Genomic DNA, 27,071 nt, shown 5'->3' with positions numbered 1-27,071 from the left:
ATAGTTAAATTAGATGATTGTCTTATTTTGTTAGTTAGTTTAGTCTACAAATACGTCTTTTATTTATTATTTAATATAGAAAAATACAAACAAAAAGCATTTAAGCCAAATTAATATGATGACATATTTGTGATAGCACCAAATTGTTTTTGTTTCGAAATCTATTATTAAATGAATGATAGTCTCTCCAGCGTGTGTAAACATTAATTAGAAACAAACAATCAAACATCGTGGACCATAGTGATGACTTATTAGGTCACGTGCTAAGTAGACCAAAATAGAAGAAAACAAAACAAGATTCTAGAAATAGCCTATCAAAATGGATGACATTTAATCTTGGTGCATTATACGGGTTGAATTGGATTATGTTTGATGTAATCTGTTACTCAATCTATTTAAAATTCAATAAGTTGGGTTTGTCGTTTAATCCATAATTTTATTATCAAAACTGACCTCAATTGATTTGTTCATTAATGAATTGAGTTGAATTGGGTTCGTGGATTGTGTTTCAAATAAAAAATATATTTTGTATGATTTCTTTGTCGATTTTAAAAAAATGGTAACACAATTCAATACAATCGTATTCATTTATAACACTCAAATTCAATAAAATACATAATGTAATATCTAATAAAATTCATAAACTCGACATAACACTTTATAATAGTATAAAGTTCAACAAACCGCGTTATTTTTATAAAATACATAAGTTAGAAATTATACAAAAGAAAATAAGAAAAATATTTAATCTTAGAATTATATAAACTCATTGATCTAGTAGTATTATTGGTGGATAATAATTTTTTTTTGAAACATTATGGTTATTAGTGAGATATTAATTTTATATTTTTATTTAAAATAATAAGAAATTACTAATGTCACATCAATGGGTTGGGTCAACCGGTTTGCGGATTGCGAAACTCAAACCCGATACCCGAACCAAAACTATACGGGTTGTTATGGATTGAGTTGGATAGACCCGTAAATGAATAGATTCAGGTAATTTATGGGTTGGGTTGGTTTGAGTCACAGGTTCGTGGGTCAACCTGCACCCGTGAACACCCATATGCATTTCACACGTGGAACTTAGTTATTGATTTAATAATATTTATATTTAACCTTTCAAGTTTATTATCAAAAACTAGTAGGTAATATGTGCGTTCGCATGAACATGTTTGTTTGAGCGGATTAGTTTATGGACGCATAATTGTTAATCAAATAGAAAAAAGATAGAGTTAAATTGTAAATACAAAATTGATAAAATTAAATTTTGGTATAGATAAGTATAAGAAATGGTTGTGGATTGAAAAAAAAATAGATATATTAACAAATAATGTGACGATAATGAAAAATCGTAAACAAAAAGTACTAAAGAAAAGTTAAATAAAAATCAATTAGAAGGTTATATTTGATGAAATTGAAATAATAAAGAAATTATTTGAGTTAAAATAAAATTGAAATAGTTAGAAACCATGTTATAGACTATATAATAGAAGTGGTGATATTAATTTAAAAATGAACAAGAGAATTATAATATATGCTGAAAATTAATAAATCAAATTAAACATAAATATAAAATAAAAGGCAAAATTGAAATAATTGGAAATTAAAAATCTCAATAAGAACAGTTGGTATTTAGTATAGATTGGGTATTGACGGCGTGAAAACTTCATATAATCCAAAAAAATTGGACGTGCACAAAATATGTTTGATTTATTGTAGTACCACATCGGGCCCAATAAAGGATTTTATAAAAACCATTAGGGTTACTGAGAGACTAAAATGACCAAAGTAGAAGTCTGTAAATGAAACCAGATAGGTGTGCAGCATACCAAACATGGTTTTTCCAAATCCCATCTATGTCTCAAGCTGGTAAAATTATAGAAGAAGACACATAGTGTAATGTTTATGGATTGGTCTCTTATAAAACTGATATAACAATTATAATCGATTTGTTCATATTGGTACAGATCATCATTTGAATCTGAAAGAGGCGAAAAATATATTTCAGAGACGCTTAAAGCACTTTACGACGAAAATAATGATGGGAATAAGGAGAAAAGGGTGGGCGGAAGAAAGAAGAAGACCCAAACAGAGAAACGTGCACCAGCAAAGTATGTGAATGATGCAAGAAGTTAGAGATCAAATGGAGTCTGAGAATTTTCGAGAGTTGGAGAAGGTCAAGTAAAACCGATATGGAGGTAATTCATTTGGTATGACCATTGCATGCGAAAGGTTATTTTGTTTTTTTATCCCGTTTGTTGTTTTTGTTTTAATCAATTGGCGTAAATTGATATCTATCTCAAGGAAGCATAGATTTGATACATAAAATGGAATAAGAATTGTTAAAAAGTGATATATGGTTTTGCATGTATCTATTGTGATTTCGATGTTAAGTCTTGGTTTGATATCTGATTATATATACAAAGAATCCAAAATATATAATGTAAAATCTAACTGTAGCCATGTGTTGTGTTGTTTGAAACTAAGTGGAAGAAACGAAATTGGGAAGGTTGAAATGTAAATGTTTGGAATGACAAAGATATGTAGTACCATTATGTGTTGTCCGTAAGGGTAAATTTTGTTGTATTGAAGAAGGTGATAATGGATTTATGTATTTCATTGTAATGAATACAGGAGAAGTTTGGAGCTTCAGAAAAACAGTCAGGGAACCCAACTGTACCTGAGATAGCCATACCATCAAAATACAATTGATCCATATATCTTTTGCTCCAAACAAATGACGAAGGAAGCACAACTCTTTTTCCACTTTTGGCATTTGTGTTTTGACTGGGGTTGATCTCATTTTCTTTAAGTTTGTGATATTTCCCAACCCTCAATTTAGGTTGATTTTTCCTTAGCCAATTAAGTTTCTCGGTTTCCATCATTGTGTATCCATCAACCAAAAATTGGTTAAATAGTCTTCGTGATGAAAGAATTGTTTTAGCTTCACTTTTTCTTTGTTGCAATCTAAATGAAAGTTGTAACACCCTTCTAAAATACCCCAAATATTTAATTAAAATAATAAAAATATCAATCAGAGTAATTATGCCCTGAAGGGTGTCACACAATCATTTCACACCAATCATCAATATATCCTGTCATGCTCATTTATTCAATCAAAATAGGACACTTTTGCATAATTCGCAGCGGATACAAAATAACAACATTCAAATCATGTACTACATTACATGTAAAGTTATTCAACAACCAAAAGAAAACATAGTAAAACATCCCATCCCGATGTTACATCTACCAGAGCATGACCCACTAAGGACTACACTAGACTCCCAGGACTAGCTTCTATTCAATCACTGCTCGTTACCTGAAAACATAGTTGTAAGGGTGAGTCCTTCAATCGATATGATAAGCATTATAAAATATCATGTAATGCTAAGTAATATAACACATACCATTACCCTAATCAGATTACACATATTAAGCAACGGCAATATCAACTCATAATCATCACCATCATCATACTCAAACTCAAAACAACCATAAAACACACGTATAATATTGGAATACATCCATTCATATTATACGCCATACATACATATATTATGCAATGAGACTCCATGCATGCGGTACCGACTATTCGTGAACATATAGTTCAACCTCACCGACCAAATCCAGGTACGGCTACCAAGCTCACTAGTCCCACTCATTTGAGACCTAGTGACTCACATCACTAATTCCTCACCATGGGAATTAGCTACCACCCCAAGGGCTATGCTATGCACGCTAAATCACCTAGCATGCAAACATCAACAACAATTCACAATAACTCATCACTAATTCCTCACCATGGGAATTAGCTACCACCATAAAGGCCACAACATGCATGCTAATCACCTAGCAATGCTACATCATCAACAACAATTCAAGAATAGATATATGCTCACACTCTAAGCCATAAAACAGTCTATTCACCAATGCACACATAACTGATACATTCACAGCATCACGCATACTATCACACATCAGCAGTATTTTATCACATAAGCATATCATATCATGCCAAATAACAACCACAGTATTAGCACACTCTACTAATACCTATACTACTCAAAACAACGGGAAATGATCCCTAATATATCATACATCATCTGCATTACGTTACTCAGCTGAACAGTTAAAAACTGTACAACAACAGCTCAGGAAAATCACAATCCTGCCCATACGCGTATTGCCTAACCCCATACGCGTATGGCCCATCTCCTGACAAAATCCCATACGCGTAACACCATCTCATACGCGTATGCTACGCGTACCACTTCCCCATACGTGTACCAACAGAGACCAATCTACGTTCAAAACATCATCTTCCTCATCCATACGCGTATTGCCTAGTGCCATACGCGTACCAGACCATCTCATACGCGTATTGCCTAGTGCCATACGCGTATGACCAGAAACCAGATCTCCAGATCTGCTATGGCATTCTCTGCTACGAGATCTATCCAATTCAACCTTCCACAGTCCAATTTACACATTATTCGTTCATATCCCCTAACACAATTCATAACCTATTCGATCTCACAATTTCTACCACTATTGCATCTAATTCCTACGAATTTCCTTCAATTTTAATCCAGATTCGTTCATCCCAAACATTCACAATTTTCAGCACAATTATTCCAATCAGAGGTAAATCAATGGTTTATCACTACCCATTACATATTATCCCATAATACCCATTAAACGATGATAAACCCCCCTTACCTGAGTTAATCCGACAATCTTGCAGCTTCAAGCTCTTCCTCTCTTCAACCCTTGTTCTATGGTTCTCTTTGCCCTTTTCCACTTTCTGTCTCTTTTCCCTTTTCACGTGAAAATAACTCTTTTTACCAAATGGAACCTTTTTACTGATTTCTACTTTTATTCCAATAATAACAATAAAAATAATCCAATAATAATAATCCCAATAATATTCCAATAATTATTATTCCAATAATAATAATAATTCCAATTATTTAATTAAATTAATAAATATATTATTAACTCAATTTAAATAATTATCTTATTTTATCGGGGTGTTACAACTCTCCCCCACTAAAAGAGTTTTCGTCCTCGAAAACATACCTCAAGCGAATAACTCTGGACAAGACTCCTTCATCTGACTCTCCAGTTCCCAAGTCACATTGCCACCTGCTGGTCCTCCCCAAGCTACCTTTACCAAAGCAATCTCTTTACCCCGCAACTGCTTCAACTCTCGATCCTCAATCCTCATAGGTGATGTTTCAACAGTCAGGTTATCTCTCACCTGGACATCATCTACTTGGACCACATGCGACGGATCATGAATGTACCTCCTCAACTGAGACACATGAAAAACCTCATGCAAATTCGCAAGTGACGGCGGTAAAGCGATACGATAGGCTACCTCCCCTATCCTCTCCAAAATCTGATAAGGACCAATAAATCGAGGTGTCAACTTCTTCGACTTCAAAGCTCGACCAACCCCAGTTATCGGAGTAACACGAAGAAACACATGATCTCCCTCTTGAAACTCAAGTGACTTCCTTCTCTTGTCATGATAACTCTTCTGACGACTCTGAGCAATCCTCATCTTCTCCTGAATCATCTTAATCTTTTCCGTAGTTTGTTGAACAATCTCCGGTCCAATCACAGCACTCTCACCGGACTCATACCAACATAAAGGTGTCCGACATCTCCTACCATACAAAGCTTCAAACGGTGTCATACCAATGCTCGAATGAAAACTATTGTTGTAGGTAAACTCAATCAAAGGTAAGTAACAATCCCAAGCACCTCCCTTTTCCAAAACACAAGCTCTCAAAAGATCCTCTAGTGACTGAATCGTCCTCTCAGTCTGACCATCAGTCTGCGGATGATATGCAGAACTCAATCTCAACTTGGTTCCCAAAGCCCTCTGCAAACCTTCCCAGAACTTCGATGTAAATCTAGGATCTCTGTCCGAAACAATACTCGACGGAATACCATGCAAACTTACAATCTTCTCAATATACAACTCGGCTAATCTCTCTAACGGATAATCCATTCTGATCGGAATGAAATGAGCCGATTTCGTCAATCTATCAACAATCACCCAAATGGCTTCAAAATTCTTAGTTGTCCTCGGTAAACCAGAAACAAAATCCATACTGATACTATCCCACTTCCACTCTGGAATAGCCAACGGTTGCATTAGTCCAGACGGCTTCTGATGCTCAATCTTTGACTTCTGACAAGTCAAACAGGAATGAACAAAACTCGCAATTTCTCTTTTCATTCCCGGCCACCAAAATAGCTTTTTCAAATCATGATACATCTTCATAGCTCCAGGATGAATACTCAGGCCACTACGATGTCCTTCTTCAAGAATACTCTTCTTAAGTTCGGTAACATCCGGGATACACACCCGATTACCAAATTTCAAAACACCATTCTCATCAACTCTGAATTCACCACCTTGACCTTGATTCACTAGAGTCAACTTATCAACCAAAAGCACATCGGATTTCTGACCCTCTCTAATCTCATCCAGAATACCACTCGTTAACTTCAACATTCCCAATTTAACACTATTGTGAGTACTCTCACACACCAAACTCAAGTCTCTAAACTGCTCAATTAAATCCAATTCCTTAACCATTAACATAGACATATGTAATGATTTCCGACTCAGTGCATCAGCCACTACGTTTGCTTTACCCGGATGGTAATTCAAACCAAAGTCATAATCCTTCAGAAACTCTAACCATCTCCTCTGTCTCATATTCAGCTCTTTCTGATCAAACAAATACTTTAAACTTTTATGGTCACTGAAAACCTCAAATCTTGACCCATATAAGTAATGCCTCCATAACTTCAGAACAAATACCACAGCTGCCAACTCTAAATCGTGTGTCGGGTAGCTCCTCTCATGAACCCTCAGCTGTCTCGAAGCATAGGCTATAACCTGCTTATTCTGCATCAACACACCACCTAAACCCAACAATGAAGCATCACAGAAAACCTCAAATAGTTCTGACGGACTTGGTAATATCAAAATAGGAGCAGTAGTTAACCTTCTCTTTAACTCTTGGAAACCTTCTTCACATTTCGAGTCCCAAACAAACGCTTGCCCCTTTCTAGTCAACATCGTTAACGGTAACGCCAACTTAGAAAATCCCTCGATGAATTTCCTATAATAACCAGCCAATCCAAGGAAACTTCGAATCTCAGCAACCGACTTCGGAGCTTCCCACTTAGATACCGCTTCTATCTTAGAAGGATCAACAGCAACACCACCTCTTGAAATCACATGACCAAGAAAACTAACCTCTTCTAACCAAAATTCACACTTAGACAGTTTAGCAAATAACTTCTTTTCTCGTAGAACTCCTAAAACCACTCTCAAATGCTCAGCATGCTCTTCTTCAGATTTCGAATACACCAAAATGTCATCAATAAACACCACAACAAACTTGTCTAGGTACGGATGGAAAATCCTATTCATATACTCCATAAATACTCCAGGCGCATTAGTCACACCAAAAGGCATTACAGAATACTCATAATGTCCATACCTTGTTCTGAAAGCAGTCTTCTGAATATCCTCAGTTTTCACACGTATCTGATGATACCCAGATCTCAAATCTATTTTGCTGAACACACTCGCGCCAACCAACTGATCCATCAAATCATCAATCCTCGGTAAAGGATACCGATTCTTGATCGTTACTTTATTCAGTTGCCTGTAGTCCACACACAACCTCATAGTACCTTCTTTCTTCTTAACTAATAACACTGGCGCACCCCACGGTGACACACTCGGACGAATAAATTTCTTATCCAACAGATCCTCCAACTGACTCTTCAACTCAGTTAACTCAACAGCAGACATACGGTACGGAGCCATCGATATCGGCCTAGTACCAGGTACTAAATCAATCGAGAACTCAACTTCACGCTCTGGCGGTAATTCATTCACTTCTTCAGGAAACACATCAGGAAAATCACACACCACAGCTAGATCGCAAATCACCAGTTTATCTTTAGCCTCCAAAGTCGCTAACAGCATAAATAACTCTGCCCCATCTGCTACTGCCTCATTCACCTGCCTCGCTGATAGAAACAAACTCTTTCCTTCCTCAATCTCAGGAAAGATCACAGCCTTATCAAAACAATTGATATAGACTCGGTTAAACACCAACCAGTTCATACCCAGAATAACATCAATCTGCACTAATGGAAGACACACTAGGTCCATCCCAAAGTCTCTACCAAAAATACTCAAGGGACAATTTAAACAGACTGAAGTAGTAGTCACTGAACCCTTCGCAGGCGTATCAATCACCATACTTCCAAGCATCTCAGATATCTCTAACTTAAGTTTCACAGCACAATCCAAAGATATAAAGGAATGAGTCGCACCTGTGTCAATAATAGCTACAAGAGGAAAGCCATTAATATAACACGTACCTCGGATCAACCGATCATCTGCAGCAGTCTCAGAACCCGATAAAGCAAAGACCTTGCCTCCCGACTGATTCTCTTTCTTCGGCTTAGGACACTGCGGACTGATATGACCCACCTCTCCACAGTTAAAACAAGTCATAGTCTTCAACCGACACTCTGCAGCCAAGTGACCACCCTTGCCACACTTGAAACACTTCTTCTCAGCACTGGTACACTCATGGAAACAATGTCCAGCCTGACCACATCTGTAACACTTAGCAGGGGCACTGGAGTCTCCCCCACTAGGCCTCTTCATCCCACTCTGCCTCTGAAAACCTTTGCCAACTGCATACGGTTTCCCACGATCATTCTGATTCTTGCCTTTCCTATCAACCCTTTGCTGATAGCTCTCTGCTCTAGCCTTGGAATCCTGTTCAAAAATCCTGCAACAGTCAACCAAATCGGAAAACACTCTAATCCGCTGATATCCAATAGCCTGCTTGATCTCGGGACGTAACCCGTTCTCAAACTTCACACATTTTGAAAATTCCCCAGTAGCCTCGTTATAGGGAGTGTAGTACTTCGACAGCTCTGTGAACTTAGCAGCATACTCAGTAACAGACCGATTGCCCTGCTTCAATTCCAAGAACTCTATCTCTTTCTTTCCTCTAACATCCTCTGGAAAGTACTTCCTCAGGAATCTCTCTCTGAACACCGCCCAAGTGATCTCAGTATTCCCAGCAACTTCCAACTCAGTGCGGGCAGCAACCCACCAATCATCTGCTTCCTCTGACAGCATATGCGTACCGAACCTGACCTTCTGGTTATCGGCACACTCAGTCACTCGGAAGATCCTCTCGATCTCCTTCAACCACTTCTGAGCACCATCTGGATCGTATGCTCCCTTGAACATTGGAGGATTGTTCTTCTGGAACTCACTCAGTTGACGAGCAGCTCCCATTCCCACAACATTCGGATTCCCTCCAAGTACTCCAGCTAGCATACCCAGAGCCTCAGCAATCGCAACATCGTCTCTACCTCTTCCAGCCATCTCTATTCTGAAAACCCAACAAGCTAAAACAATAAGTACTGATAGGGTTACACAACACCTATCCCGTACAGGGAAAACAGAATAATTACGACTCGACTCGACCGACTATGCTCTGATACCACTAATGTAACACCCTTCTAAAATACCCCAAATATTTAATTAAAATAATAAAAATATCAATCAGAGTAATTATGCCCTGAAGGGTGTCACACAATCATTTCACACCAATCATCAATATATCCTGTCATGCTCATTTATTCAATCAAAATAGGACACTTTTGCATAATTCGCAGCGGATACAAAATAACAACATTCAAATCATGTACTACATTACATGTAAAGTTGTTCAACAACCAAAAGAAAACATAGTAAAACATCCCATCCCGATGTTACATCTACCAGAGCATGACCCACTAAGGACTACACTAGACTCCCAGGACTAGCTTCTATTCAATCACTGCTCGTTACCTGAAAACATAGTTGTAAGGGTGAGTCCTTCAATCGATATGATAAGCATTATAAAATATCATGTAATGCTAAGTAATATAACACATACCATTACCCTAATCAGATTACACATATTAAGCAACGACAATATCAACTCATAATCATCACCATCATCATACTCAAACTCAAAACAACCATAAAACACACGTATAATATTGGAATACATCCATTCATATTATACGCCATACATACATATATTATGCAATGAGACTCCATGCATGCGGTACCGACTACTCGTGAACATATAGTTCAACCTCACCGACCAAATCCAGGTACGGCTACCAAGCTCACTAGTCCCACTCATTTGAGACCTAGTGACTCACATCACTAATTCCTCACCATGGGAATTAGCTACCACCCCAAGGGCTATGCTATGCACGCTAAATCACCTAGCATGCAAACATCAACAACAATTCACAATAACTCATCACTAATTCCTCACCATGGGAATTAGCTACCACCATAAAGGCCACAACATGCATGCTAATCACCTAGCAATGCTACATCATCAACAACAATTCAAGAATAGATATATGCTCACACTTTAAGCCATAAAACAGTCTATTCACCAATGCACACATAACTGATACATTCACAGCATCACGCATACTATCACACATCAGCAGTATTTTATCATATAAGCATATCATATCATGCCAAATAACAACCACAGTATTAGCACACTCTACTAATACCTATACTACTCAAAACAATGGGAAATTATCCCTAATATATCATACATCATCTGCATTACGTTACTCAGCTGAACAGTTAAAAACTGTACAACAACAGCTCAGGAAAATCACAATCCTGCCCATACGCGTATTGCCTAACCCCATACGCGTATGGCCCATCTCCTGACAAAATCCCATACGCGTAACACCATCTCATACGCGTATGCTACGCGTACCACTTCCCCATACGCGTACCAACAGAGACCAATCTACGTTCAAAACATCATCTTCCTCATCCATACGCGTATTGCCTAGTGCCATACGCGTACCAGACCATCTCATACGCGTATTGCCTAGTGCCATACGCGTATGACCAGAAACCAGATCTCCAGATCTGCTATGGCATTCTCTGCTACGAGATCTATCCAATTCAACCTTCCACAGTCCAATTTACACATTATTCGTTCATATCCCCTAACACAATTCATAACCTATTCGATCTCACAATTTCTACCACTATTGCATCTAATTCCTACGAATTTCCTTCAATTTTAATCCAGATTCGTTCATCCCAAACATTCACAATTTTCAGCACAATTATTCCAATCAGAGGTAAATCAATGGTTTATCACTACCCATTACATATTATCCCATAATACCCATTAAACGATGATAAACCCCCTTACCTGAGTTAATCCGGCAATCTTGCAGCTTCAAGCTCTTCCTCTCTTCAACCCTTGTCCTATGGTTCTCTTTGCCCTTTTCCACTTTCTGTCTCTTTTCCCTTTTCACGTGAAAATAACTCTTTTTACCAAATGGAACCTTTTTACTGATTTCTACTTTTATTCCAATAATAACAATAAAAATAATCCAATAATAATAATCCCAATAATATTCCAATAATTATTATTCCAATAATAATAATAATTCCAATTATTTAATTAAATTAATAAATATATTATTAACTCAATTTAAATAATTATCTTATTTTATCGGGGTGTTACAAAAGTCATTCCATTATTGTTTGACGGTTTCTTTTAGTCATGACAATTTAACCTTGGTATGCATGGAGAACATTAGCTCTGTATCCATCCTCACCATATGGAAATAGTAATGGATATTGAAAAACAAGGTAGCAAGGATGAAACTCATCAATTATTTGTAAATTACCACCAGGTTCTTGAATGATGATATCTCGTTTGGTACATGAATCTATATCACCAACAATAAAGGTTGCAACTTCAGATATTGTGGGTTTATTGTAAATGCGATCATCCATTTGACGATAAGAAATTATTCTCAATTTCAAATCCTTAACATTATGATGCTTTAGCATATCACGTGCCATCCAAAAAGCCTTTGCATGAACATTGTGTCGATCCAACATTAAACTCAAATTTGTTACAATTGCCATGTCAATATGTTTGTTGTCCCTATTTAAGAACCAAAAAATAAATTTAGTATGCTACATAATGAAAAATGTATATGCCGTTGTAGAAAGTCTGTAGTTATAGTATGTATCGGAAACATTTTATCCGAATTTGAATTTCATTGTTAGTGTCGAATATATACAATTGTGCATATTTTGGTGGTTGACCTATCTCTGGCAGGTCTGTCCATGAAGCCTTAGTGTTAGGGGACCACCACCTTTTGTAAACTTGGTGTCAAATTTCATACCAAGTGAAGCGAATGCGAACATAGCATTATAAGTCCTTGTGTTGGCTTAATAATTCTTGGCATGAGCTGATGCATGGTCGAAAAGTAGGTTTTGAAGAATGACAGGTGGGTCATCAATCAATGGTAGTTTAACCTTTCCTCCATGACAACAACTTTTAAATTTAGGCGACGTCGTATTCCTTGATTTACTCATACGTTCACTGTACCACATGCAAGCAAGACAATATTGGCATTCTCAAACAGGATCTCCAATTTCAAAGAATTCTATGTTACCATGAAATGTTAAAAAAATATTGGGTATACATGGCATTGAAACGTTCTCATTCTATCTATTATACAATGCGATGAATAAAATGGTATTGAAATTTGGAATGATGGCAAACCTTAAAGGTGGTCATCAGCCAAATAATCATCCTCAATATCCATATCACTATCAGAATTTCCATTTGAAGAAATGTTTGATCCCATATTCGGGTCATGTTCTTGCACATAGGAATTGGTTGAATTGTTACTATTATGTTGTGGAATTGTGTGATTGAGTAAGGAGCTGGAAGTATGTGGTGTTTCCTGTGTAGTTGTTGATGTATGTAATTGGGTTGTTTCAGGTGGTGTAGCATGGGAATTAGATCTTTCAACAGTGGTTGCTTCAAACTGCTTAAATAGATTAACTCCAAAAGGTTTAACAAATGAGTTGGTTTTAGACCTACAATGTTGTTTTGAATGTTGAGTGTTTATAAAACTAGAAGTTAATTCATGAAGTGGCATTGAATTTGATATGCTTACCGGTTGATCTATATGTGGATTTAAAATTTCATTGGGAGAGATATTTTCTTTTTCTGAAGAACTTGAATAAAGTTTTTTATTCACTAATGTCCATTTCCTTTTTTTTCCTAGCAGCAACTGCAAAATTGTTGGTCGTATCCATGGTTTCTTAGTGAACTAAAATAAAAATGAACATGAAAAAAGTGGTATAAGCATGGGTGTTTTTCTTGATGTATAGGAAAAAAACTAATGGAAGGATAATGGTTAGAAAAAATGGCGCAAAAACTTCCCTCCCAATCTGAAATCATCAAGCTAATAGAAAATTTGATGGAAAAAATATTGTATACGGTTAACTTTGTATTTTAATGTGATATACATGTTTTGATTAAGAAATGAATATATATTATAAAAAATAGAATGTCAATGTATGGACCATTAAGTGTGTGTTTGTGTCATGGTTGGCAAATTGTTAAGTAGTTAAAAACATCAATTATTATGTTTGCATGTGGTTTGTTATTAAAAATAGTAAGAAGAATACATAGTTTATCATTAGTAGTTGTCATTAGGATTTGTCATGTAAACAATTACTTAAAATTTGAAGTCGAAGTTATAAAAAAAATGGGTAACTTGGAATATGGTTCAATGATGCATAGGCAAGGATTGTACATCAAATGCATTAAAAAACGATGTATTATTTTAAAAAGTTACTCAAAAATAGATTATGATGCAAATTTGGTCATGCTTGCGTGTAGATATAAAAGATATTAGTAGTATCACGTAGAGTAGTAACACTTTACTTGCGTGTATAGATAGACCTGCTACTGATCAGGAAGAGATGTCTACATCTACACAAAAAGCTTGGGAGTTATGATTTTAATATTATGATTGCCTCAAAAGTTATTTTTTCCTGGGAGTATTTGCCCACAATGCCCCTTTGCTGAAATTTTATTCCCACAACGCCCAATTCTGGAAAAAAAAATCCCAGTGCCCCACTTTTCTTTTGGATCTCGCCCATTCATTGGACGAGAGGATGATGCGCTCCATTTTACTGCATGAACTCGTCCAATCAAAGAGCAAGTGGACACGTCATAAAATCACAAAGCTTGTTCTCGGCCAATGGATGGCCGAGTGTATGTTGATGTCATTTTGTTTGTTTTTTTAAAAGATAATGAGTTAATATTTTTTAAAAAGATAATGAAGTAATATTTTTTTGAATGATATGTTTCCCTCCAATATTTCAATGACTGAGCAATTGCTTTGTGTTTGTATTGTCTCGGCCAATGATTGGCTGAGTATTCAAGTATTAATTTTCTACAAATAGCAGGACTTGTAGAAAATTAACTCAGAGCACAAAATCCTTTATTTTGGTAAAAATGTCTGTTTGGGGTCTTGTATTTTATGGACATGGTGAAAAAATCAGTGTTTGCCTCGATCCGCAATGGAATTTCAAAACACTGATTTCAGCCATCCACATTGGCTTCCGACAGTTGGGCGGGTGTCGTATGAAGGTGAGGAAAGTAGAGTATCGTTGCCTATACATAACGTTGACTGATGCAAGCCCCGATGGTACGTACATGCATTACCTGGATCGTATAGAAAATGATGAAGATGTTCAGTGTATGTTTTCGGCACATAGTGGTGAAGTTAATAGAGGAGTTAAAGGTCCACTTGTGTTGGTTGTTGTTGTTGATTAATTTTTTAATTACCTCTAAGAATTTTAGTTGATGTGATCGTACTTTGTAATTGTTTGTTTCCAAAAGTCATTAGAAATACACAATGGTTTATATATAATACGTGCATAGTAGTTAATAATTAAAAAAACAACATAATCATCTAGACGGATAATTAAAAAAACAACATAATCATCTGGACGGTCCTGCAACATTAGGACATTTCCTACGCATGTGTCCTATTTCACGGCAAGTTCCACACCTTCTCTTTTCCTTCTCAACGTCGTCCATCTCGGTTCTAATCCTGGTGCTGTTTGGGCGCCCTTTCTTCCTCCTTCTCATAGAGTCGTCGTGGCAAAGAGTAAATCCTTCATATTATGGCCAATTCTCCTCATGGGGAAGTCCTAGGAAACTCTCCTTATAGACCTTGAAGACGTTAAGAGTTTTGAAGACGTCTGGAATGTGAATGGAGTAGTCCTGACGTATGCTTGAACATGCTGCGATTACATGGGAGCAAGGTAAGTGAAATGCCTGAAATTTCCCACAATCGTAGTGTTGTTTCCTCAGATCAACGCTGAATGTTCCGGTTGGTCGACCGTCATTATGATTAATCTTCTCTTGGACCATGAAATAGAATCTCTCGCGATCAAACTGCATGACGTTATGCGTGTTAGCTTTCATGACTTCCTCAGCCATCCCCTTGTTGCAGTTATGAGTGAAAACCTGCCTAGAGGCTAACATTTTTGTCCATTGATGGCCTCTTTTAGCAAATAGTGATCCTAATCGATAGTACGTAGATTTGACCAATGTAGTGATTGGAAGGTTTCGGGTTACTTTGAGCACCGCGTTCATTGCTTCTGCAAGATTAATTGTCATGTGACCCCAGCGTTGCCCTCCGTCAAATGCCCTTGCCCACTTCTCCCAAGGGATGTTGTCTATCCATGATAAAGCGTCATTATTTGTTCTTCGTATTTCCCCCCGATAGTAGTTAAATTTCGCCTCTGTCAATGCATAACCCATGTTAACAACTATTTTGCGCAGATCCTTATCTTTAATCTCGCGCGTGAAGTTTTACGCGATGTGTCTAATGCAATAGACGTGTGATGACGGAGGATACTGCCATCCATTTTCCAGATTGTTATATGCACTCTTTATCGATTCATGTATGTCTGATATTAGACACAAATTTTCTTGGGGAGTAACGTGTAGTCTTAAATTCTTAAGAAAGAAACTCCAAGCATCCTTTGTCTCACTTTCAACCAATGCGAACACTATCGGAAAAATGTTCTCGTTCTCATCCTGTGCCACAGCCATCAACAGAGTCCCTCTGTACTTTCCATACAATCATGTTCCATCAACCTGCACGATAGGTTTACAATACGCGAAACCACGTATACATGGTCGAAACGCCCAAAAAAGACGATGAAATATCCTTTGGTCACCCAAGTGTGAACCATCATTTGAAATCACAAGTAAGGATTGTAATTCTACAATGGTACCTGGTAGATATGTTTTCATTACCAGTATCCACTGCGGCAGATTGTTGTAAGATGTCTCCCAATTTCCATACAGCGACTCAATTGCCTTACACTTTGCAATCCATGCCTTTTTGTTGGATATGATATACCTGTATTTTTCAGCAACATGAGCGATGATCACCTTCACCTTAAGAGAAGCGTCCCGATTTATAAGCTCCATTATGCTCTTACTAATCATTTCTGAACTGAGTTTTGTATGGTCTTGTGACATAGAAGTGGTTGGGCACGTATGAGGCCCACCAGACTTACCAACTCTCCACCTTGAGTTGCCCTTACGCAAAGAAAACATGCATTTGAAATTGCATGTTGAATTTCTACATTTGATGACATAACGTACATTGTTAGATTTAGTCTGAGAAAAATCTAGACTACGTTTTATATGCCATTGTTGCAACGCCAGAACACATTCTTCCTTATTTTCATACTCGATGCCCTCATCTATTTCGTGAGCATTGTGAGTTGGTATGGAACTTCCGAAAACGGAGATTGGTTCAGCATCATCCAAACTTATATTTTGCATGTGCACAGGTGGGTTGTACAAACTAATTGGTTGAGATCTTAGTGCAACGGTCGGTGTGTCAAAGATGTCTTCATTGCCATCGTCATCGCTAACACCAAATAGATCTTCAAATCGAACCTCTTCTTGATCATCCTCACTATTCTCGCCTACCTCTTCATTTGGTATGAAAGGTTCATTATTTTGAGTCGGTTCTTCGTCAATGGCTTGACTCATTCCGTACTGGTGTGACTGTATAGATTGCGTTGGATAACTGGGATTTTCATTTTGAGTCGGTTGTTCTTCAATATTTTCGACTAGAGGAACATATATCTCAATGGTGGGTAATTGAGAAAATGTTATATGACATTGAAACATCGATCGGGCATCTTCGTCAGTCTCAATGGGTGTCATTATGTAAAAGACGATATTATCGTCTCCATTAATTAATGGATGGCGATAAATGATGTCTTCAACACAACTTTGTAACTTTTTTTCAATACGATCTTTTAGATGATGGAAGTCGGAGTTGATGTGGATTTTGAACAAATGCAAATTCGTATTGCAAAATGAGAATCCCTCATTTGCATCTGTGAAAAGGGACCCGTTGGAATGGATAAACACAATTAAATTTCTTTGAGCCATGAATGTAGGAGATATGAATCTAGAAGATTTGGTTTGATGAAAATAAGTAAAGATATTAATGTAGTAGATTTGGTTTGATGAGAATGAATGAAGATATGAATGCAATTTATAGTCAACAAAACAAATTCCTAGTAAACCAAACCCTAAAGAAATGTCACATGCAGCTCGTCCTTTAATTGGAAGAGAGAGAAAACGTGAAAACCTTAGATGACTAAGCTCGCCCATTCATTGGCCGAGTCATAACCCTAGAAGAATAAGCTCGCCCATTCATTGGACAAGGCAACACGTTACATGGCTAAGCTCGTCATTCCATTGGACGAGGCAACACGTTACAAGGCTTAGCTCGGCCATCAAAGGGGCGAGTCTGCACGCATGCAATTTTGCAGTGAAATTTCCAATTAGCAAGGGAATCGTTCTTGCAGGGATTCCTTGCAAATTCAACACAATTTTTTTTTGCATGCATTCCCTAACTAGTCCAATCAACCTATACAATTTTTACCTATATATTTAATATTTTTTCACCACTATAAATTAACCTTTCCTCTATAATTCTTTCTCATCATCTTCCTTCAATTTCTTTTCACAAATATTTACTCTCTTCAAATATTCACTCTCTTCTATTCCAAAATGTCTTTGTTGTGGATGGGCAAATCACACCGTGGGACGGCGGCGAACATTGTCGAATATGTAAGTCTCTTTCAAATCTATTTCACAAATTCAATATGTAAATATCACATCAAATATTTATTACCATTTTTATTTGAATTTCAGGAGGACAATAGGTTGCGGGTCCATTCACATACATACATTCAACCAAGTGCGGTTATAATACCGTATTTGGAACTAGCCGGTTTTGCAAATGTAGCCAAGATAGCAAGTTTAAAAGTAGATTCTAAATTAATTGTTGCATTGTAAGAGAGATGGAGACCCGAGACACATACATTTCATTTACCAACGGGTGAATGTATTATTACACTAGAGGATGTGAGTATGTTACTCGGTCTCCGAATTAATGGTAAAGCTGTTAATGGCCCAACACACGTAACCAATGATGTTTACATGGAGAATTTGGGCGTCGAACCAGCAGCTTCAGATAAAAATGGGGCTTCTGTCAAAATTGTTTGGTTAGAAGTCCTATTAACACAACTGAAAAATAACCCTAACCCGACGAAGGCGGAAAATATTCTTCATTCAAAAATTTATATTTTACTATTAATTGCTACTTTTTTAATCCCAGATAAGAGTCACAATTTATTGCATTCTTCTTGGTTACCTTTAGTAGGAGACCTAGAAAAATGTAACACATACAGTTGGGGTTCTGCTTGTCTGGCGACACTATATAGACGTATGTGCAAGGCAGCATATAAAGGAGTCAAGAGCATAAGAGGTTGTGTTGTATTACTAAGTGTATGGGCATTCACACGCATACCCTTGTTAGCCCCAGTTAGTGACGAGGTTCCATCACATCCTTATGCATTAAGGTACTGATTTTCATTTAAATGCAATTTATATTTCTCAAAGTTAATTATACGTCGCTTTAAGGTATTTTTTTTAATATGCAAGATGGTGCAAACGAGGTATGCTTTACGGAAATAATCCTCGTCATCATCTACGGGGTACCGTGTTGCAATTGAACACATGGAAGAAAACGATGTAAGAATGATTAATTATAATATTCAACTTATCTAAATTTATTTTATACATTCTAATAGTTATATTTCTTTTAACAGTTTATATGGAGGGCGTACATACAATATCCAGTGCCTGATTATAGTGACAACCGAGTTTGGAGTGCAACGACATATATAGTATGTTTCTTTACCGTTGAGATGCATCAGACGGATCGGGTCAAACTACAATTTGGATTTGAACAACAAATACCGTCTCAGCCAAGATGTCTAAGTGAACACCATAATATGACTATGGTCCAAGCTTGGGACAAACATTGGTAAGATTTAAACAAAGAAGAGGTAAAAGAATGGAAAAGGAGAAGGCATTTGATGTTACAAGGTAACTCGATAATTGGTGAGTCTAAGCCGAGTAGAGAATACATGAATTGGTTTTTATCAATTCCTTTTACGCACGTTGCTCCAACATAATTTTTGACTGATCGCCGTCAACGTGTAGCTTCTTCAACCCAACAAACAACATCACCCTCACATCAAGACATTCCCCCCACATACACATCCACATTTGGGTCCCAACCATCATCATCAGCTCAACAAACTTACCAACACACCCAGACCACCCAACAACACACCATTTATTCCACCTCAACCCAACACCATAACCCCCAAACTCCATTCCCTCAAATAAACTACTTTTACAACCAACAATATCAACAACAAACCAACCTACACCCACCCATACAATACACTCCAATTCCTCAACCCAACTTTGAATACTCAAACCCTCATTCTCAATCCCAAACATTTAACACCATATTCGCACAACCCACTCCTACATACAACCCTGATGATGTCTACTATCCTCCTATCCAACACACTCAACCCAGCACCTACACACAACTCACACATTCACTATCCAACTTTGACCTCACTGATGACCATCTAATAATTATGCCTTCTTTTCACATTCAAGAACTTGACGGTATGGATATGCCTCCAAACACATCACAACAACATCAAAGTCAACAACAAGATCAACAACAAGATCTACATGAAGATTTGTCGTCCGACTCATCTTCGTCTCCCGCAAGACAAAGACAAGAAGACTTGGGCAAGGGAAAACGCAAAAAAGTTGACACAAGATGTGGAACAGGCGGTCACTATAAATAAAATGTATTTCTTCCATTATATCAATAAAATAATTATTAATCATTACAATTCATTATATGCCTCATTATAATATTTATAGTTGCTTAATAAGTATTTTTTTTAAAAATCATTTCTATTATTAATATTAAAAAAAAAACATTTTTATTATTAATATTTTAAAAAAATTATTAGAAAACTATTATTAGTATTTTACAAAAATATTATTATTATTTTAAAAAAATCATTTTTATCATTTAAATATAGAATTAATTAGAAAACTATTTAATAATAATTTTAATAAGGTTATTTAATTATATAATTGTATTTAAAATAAATAATAAATAAATAAAATTTCTACTTCATAAGCTCGGCCAACCAATGGTCGAGTCTACTCAACAACTGCAGCGCATCATCCTCTCGTCCAATGAATGGGCGAGACCCAAAAGAAAAGTGGGGTATTCTGGGATTTTTTTTTTAGAATGGGGCATTGTAGGAATAAAATTTCAGCAAAGGGGCACTGTGGGCAAATACTACCAGGAAAAAATAACTTTTGAGGCAATCATAATATTAAAATCATAACTCCCAAGCTTTCTGTGTAGATGTAGACATCTCCTTTGCCTTATAGATGTAGATGTACTTTCTCAAAAGTTGTTTTTCACGATAATGCTGTGTAGGAAAGTTACATGAAGGACTTTGTAATTTTTGTTATCTTTTTAATATAATGTTGTGTGAAAATGCATTGGAAATAGAAAATTTGCATGATCCTACAATATGTGTAAGAAAATTTCACTTGACATTCAATTATTACAAATTAGAAACGTAGAAAAGTAATTACCATCCTATATATTATGATTTGCAAACATGGTAGGTTATTCTCATGTAGAAGATATATTATGATTTTCACTAAAAACAATGTAGCTAATGAGTGATATTGTTGGTATACATTTAGTTAGGTTTTTGAATATTTACAAAGTTGGCCTAAGATGAATGGTATAAAGATTAAAATATACTTAAAAGTATGAGTACGAGTAGAACTACATATGCAACATGTATTTAGATATTTGAAAAATTAATATTAAGATATTTGGGAGTGGATATTTGAAAGAGTGCGTTGAAACATATTTAAAAAATCTGATCACTACATAAATTAAAATAATACTCGACGTGATTAGGGAAATAGTAAAGAGATTCAATCTTTATACATACTACATCCAAAATGTATATTACAAAAGACACATTTGCCACAAAATATGAAATAACATACATAGACATTGAAAATAAATGCTACATTTAACATTACTTATTTCTTCTCCATCTTCACATGCTTGCGACATAGTCTGGTTGAAAGTTGTTCTCCTTCAGCGAGTTCTTTCAGATTCACAGAATCGCTTGTAGCATGGACTACAACCCTTTTCCCAAAATTGATTAGAGTAACTGGTGGTGTTGTTGTTGTCTTAACTTTTTTGGTTGAATGGAGTAACTGGTGTTGTCGTTGTTGCCTTAGCTTTTTCAAGGGTCTTGTAGTTCTAAACATAATTCAAGATATACATTAATAATCCACATAATATATCCATCACCTAATAATATATAGTCTACATGTCATAACAAACAATAAAATATAATCAACCATGATTGCAAATGGAACAGAAGGTAAAAGTTATGAATTCAATTTAGAGGTGATTTCCAAATTCTACAAAATAACACATTAAATTCATAAATGCTTATGTCTATAAACAGATAAATACAATAGTGCATATTAGGATTATGAAGTTGTTGTTATATTTATAATATTCCATTCCTAAGCTAATATTGCTTCATAATCACTTTCCCTTATCTAAAAACATAAAAATAACATGAGTTTAACATAATAGGGGATGGAAAATACGGAAATAAACAAAGAGTTTGAATCAAGTTTATGAAATACCTGGTTAACTTAATCATCATTAACTTCAATAGAAGCAGGCTGATGTAAAAAAACATTTTTTGCTTTATATTCGAAGTAGGTTGATCTACAATAGAAACAACATAAGAAAGTATTTGTGGAATACCTTACAAACTTCCCATTGCACAAGTAATTTATCAATTGTTTCTTTGTCTCGTTTGACCGCCATGGCACTTTCATTTTTCCACCTCGATTGTCATTTAACTTTGAATGCAAATTCATACCTAATTAAATTATCAAGGACCAATGGAAATTCAAGGAGATCTTGAATACCATCCTATTTGAAATGAAAATCATATAGAGATAAAAGGCATATGTAATTAATTGAAAATTAAAAAGATCGCAAACATATAAGCAACCCTGAAGCTTTGTTTGGCGGAGCTACGACGCAGATATTTCCACCAATTTGCTACACTTACGATCCCAAAACACAAAAATGGATGAACTTCCATTATCAACAACTTCAATCTCGATTTTGTACCTATAATGTTACAACCTATCATTTAATACTTGCATGAAATGACTTATGAAATTGATTAAATGAAAAGGTAATACCTATAAATTTTGGTCTCAGTTGAATGGCCATCAGAACATACATATGGGGGAGAGGCTCTCGTAGCTACTTTGGACACTTACAGCATGCCTGGTAGTACCAACCGTTTGTAGTTGCTTTCAGTTTCTTTGTGTTTGCTACGGTAACACCATGATAAATGAAGCATGTGATATAAATGAATTAATGGCAAAATATAATAACATCTATGGAAGTATTTTTTATTTAAAACAAAAATATTAAAAAACATATATCAGGAAGGTTTATTATATCTTGCAGACAGAGAGGCGTGACATTTGACATGAACTTATCATATGTAGCCATATGAGTTTTGTGGTCACATGTTAGATTGTGAACACATAAGTTGACTTGAACTTCCAATGTTGTTGTTCTTTGGCAACCTTTCAAACCAAACAATAGCATGCTCATGTTGATGTCCTTTGACAGCCTTTCAAACCAAACAATACCATAAAAGAGAACAATATTTTATAAAGTAGTTGTACATAGAAAATATTACCTATTTCAAAATTCAACTATATCCGACACGTCTTCGTTAATGAGCAGATTGGTTATGTTGTACGTGTTCGATACAAAAAGAGGATACTTCTCTATTTAAAAACAAACATTTATAAGTAAGTATGACATAATGTTATTTGATTTAATAAAATTAAGAAAATTAGAAGAGTATTAATACCTTCGGCTTTCACTTTCGTATATTGTAACAATATGATTGTTGGACCACCATCTTTGCTTATTTGAACATAGTTCATTAATTTCACAACATATGTCTCCTAAAGAATACAATTCAATGTGTCATTCCTTGATATCTTAAAAGATTATTTTAACAAATTATATAGTACAATAAGAATAATACTTAAAGCCTAAAAAAACTAACATAAAAATGTATAAAAATGGAGAACATTTATCCAAGATCTTTTTAAATTAGGTTCACTTGTTGCTTCTTGCTGCCAGCTCTCATCTGCTGTGTCATTTTTATGGCTCAATTTTGATTGTTGAAATTTTAATTTTTATCATATTCGATTAAATTGGTTTGACAAATAAATCATGTGGGTTCAGTCGGTTTAATAATGACTCATTTTTATAAAAATTCACAAACATTCATTTTTTTAATTTTAAAAATAAAAACTATCAAAATTTTAGAATCGCCCAAAAAATATTTTTTATTATTGAAAAAATTCATCTAGGTGATAACATTTGCAATATCATTTGCATTAATTTGCTCATTATCTTACTTTAAAGCACAAACTAAATAACCCTCAAATTTCATTTATTTGTCCTTGTATTCTTGTGAGTATATAATGTCACCATTAGATTATACAAATGATGATAATATGACAACAATATAAACTCCATTTTTGTTAGTGTGCTTTATAGTAATGAAAATAAATAAAATAAATATTAGTTGGGCTCAACCGAGTTTGGTTTTCAAGGGGTTTAAAATAATCATTTGAGTCCGACTTAATTAACTAAGAATGTCAATTTGCATCCGTTAACGAGAATCCCCATAAGAATTATCTATTCGGAGTTCCGAAGTTGAGGATTTTCCCCTATGGGGACGGAGATGGAGGGAAAAGTTCACCCGATGACACTTCGGGACGGGGATCAAGGATGTACCTTCCGACCCGCGGGTTCTCTACCCCTGATCATATTATTTAACTTTTATATATAATATATAATTATATAATTTTACATAATTTTTTATAAAAAATAATTATTATATTAAAAAATGAAGAGTTATCAGTGAATCATTTTATTTTTTATTCATTGAATAATGTATTGTTTCAGTACCCAAGTATCTTACTCCAAAAAAGTGTACTCATTATATATATATATATATATATATATATATATATATATAGTCTCCTTTTTTTTCTTTTTCAATTCTCTTTCTCTCATATATTCCTTATCTCTTTTGTTCTCACATCATCACAACAACCACTATTTTTTGTTCATTGTGTTTATGATAATTACTCTTCAACTCCACTATACTTCAATTAGTAACCTATTTTTGATTCAATTAGTAAATTAATGGTTATATAAATTAGTAATTACTCCCTCCGTTCCTTTTTAATTGTCATTTTTTGAATTTTTACATATACCAAGAAAGCTAATCATCATTATTACTTTTTAAACAATAATTCTTCTTTTACCTATAATACCCTTAATTATTTATTATATTCACTTTACTTTTTCTCTCTCTATATAATCATTATCTAGGGGTAATTTTGACAAAATTGCAATTAATATTACCTTGAACTTTGCAAATGACAATTAAAAAGAAACAAATTTTTTGCAAGAAAGTGACACTTATAAAGGAACGGAGGGAGTATGTTTTTGTAATTGTAACTACTTTTCCATTTTTTATTATTATTGATGCAAGATGTGTTTTTATTTTGATAAAAAAATACAAAATATATATTTTTTTTTATAAAAAATAATGAAATATTAATGTAATAGTTTTGATCAAAAAATATAAACAAATTAAGATTCTCGTGGAGATTTGTGGGGATAAGGATGGAGGAAAATATTTCTCGTGGCAGGGATCGAAAAAACATTAAAGGATTGGGAAGGGAGCGAAGAAGTATCCTTCACGCATTCTCTGTCCCGTTAACATCCCTATAATCATCCTTATACTATTCAAATTAAGCAATTTGGATCAATCCGACATCTGACCTGGTCTGATCCATTTGCACAAATAAAGCAATAAGTCAGTCAATTGCAAACAGACAGTTCAAATTTGTCCACCCGATATAGTTAAATATATTTTTTCTAACTTAACTTGGTTATCAAATGTATTTTTATTTGTTAATTTAATCTATAAATACATTTGTATCCATGCATTCAATAATAAAAAAAAACACACTTAAATATATTTTTATAATTTTAATAATAATACTAATATTTAGTGGCCCATCTCATATCTCATCATCGAGGTAATTAAAATCATATCGGATATTGAACTGGCGTAAACATAAATTTAGGATTATAAGGTTCAACTGTGATTGAACCGAGTTTCAATCCGATTTCATTAAATAATATATTATTTTTTATAATAAAAATTATCTTATTATAATATAATAGTTAATTTTCAATGGAAAAAAGCTATAATTGATAACTAAATGAAAATAATAATTAAGAGTTATAACATTTTGAGAGTGCTTTTTTTTTTAAAATAATCATGTTTAGAAAAAAAATTAATCATATTTTCAAAAAGGATAGTAAAGTAACCATGTTAAAAAAAAAGTTCGTACACAGAAAGAGTAGTCCGATATTATGGCGCATGCATTTATTTTTATATATAATTGTCATACATGACGACGCATGTCTATAGTGACAGTCAAAAGACGTAAATAGAAGTTTATTTACTGTGGCGTATGCATTCAATTTCCTATACAACATGATGGCGCATGCTTATAGTTATAGTCAAAAGACGTATGTAAAAGTTTATTTACCGTAGGTATAATAGGAAATACTTATATCTACTACACTTTTTTATGACATATAAGTTGTTGTACCTGCCGTAGGAATAAGTGTTTCGAATTATACCTACGTTAAATAGACTTTTACCTACGTCTTTTGACTGTCACTATAAGTATATGTCATTTTGCATGGCGCCTGTGTATAAAAACGAATGTATGTGTTATATTTTTTTCCTACTTCTCTTATGTGCGACTTTTTTTATTTGAAGTATGGTTATTTTGATATTTTTTTCTGAAAAATATAGTTATTTTGAATTATTTTAAAAATATGGTTATTCCACATTTTGATGTGCTGTAATTTTTTTTCCAAAGATTTTTTAAGATATTTTAGTCAAAGGTGTTCAAATCCAATAAATGCTATGGTCAAGAAAGAAAGAAAAAAATACACAAAACAGGGCTTCTTTTATAAATCTAATGGATCAATAAACCCTAATTTATAACCAAAACAAAATTAGTTTGATAAGCAACCGCCGGCCAAGTTTCTTTTTTTTACATTATAATCTACTCTTCCTTTTCACTTTTACTTACTTAGTTTCAATTTTATAAAATCAATCCATTCAAAACCAAGTTTTTTATCACATAATCAAACACAAGTTTAGTGGACCATGGTGAGTAATTAAGTCATCGACGTCACCACCAATCATAACACAAGAAAACAAAGCAATAATAATATTCCAAAAATGATTTATAAAAGTAAAAGTCGTTTGTCATGTTCGAATCTCAAAACTGTAGCCACGACGCAAACGTGGGGGACCAGCCTACTAAAAACCTTGAAAAAATGGTTTAATCAAAGTTTTCACACTTAGTAAACCATTTTTTAATAATGATCACCTTCTTTGAAAATGTATAAGATAGATATATTACATTTTCACTTAA

The 27,071-nt window shown here is 34.8% G+C and overlaps 1 protein-coding gene across 1 annotated transcript; it reads right to left on the bottom strand.

Moving 5' to 3' along the window:
* Positions 1-16,091: 16,091 nt before the first annotated feature.
* On the bottom strand, positions 16,092-17,195 carry LOC127138070 (uncharacterized). The gene has a single exon (XM_051064475.1). It carries the CDS (start codon positions 17,193-17,195, stop codon positions 16,092-16,094), a length of 1,104 nt encoding a protein of 367 aa, XP_050920432.1.
* Positions 17,196-27,071: the final 9,876 nt, after the last annotated feature.

Source organism: Lathyrus oleraceus, chromosome 4 (genome assembly GCF_024323335.1).
Source record: "Lathyrus oleraceus cultivar Zhongwan6 chromosome 4, CAAS_Psat_ZW6_1.0, whole genome shotgun sequence".
In the NCBI taxonomy this organism is placed as follows: domain Eukaryota; kingdom Viridiplantae; phylum Streptophyta; class Magnoliopsida; order Fabales; family Fabaceae; genus Lathyrus; species Lathyrus oleraceus.
This window is presented reverse-complemented; position numbering and strand designations above follow the sequence as displayed.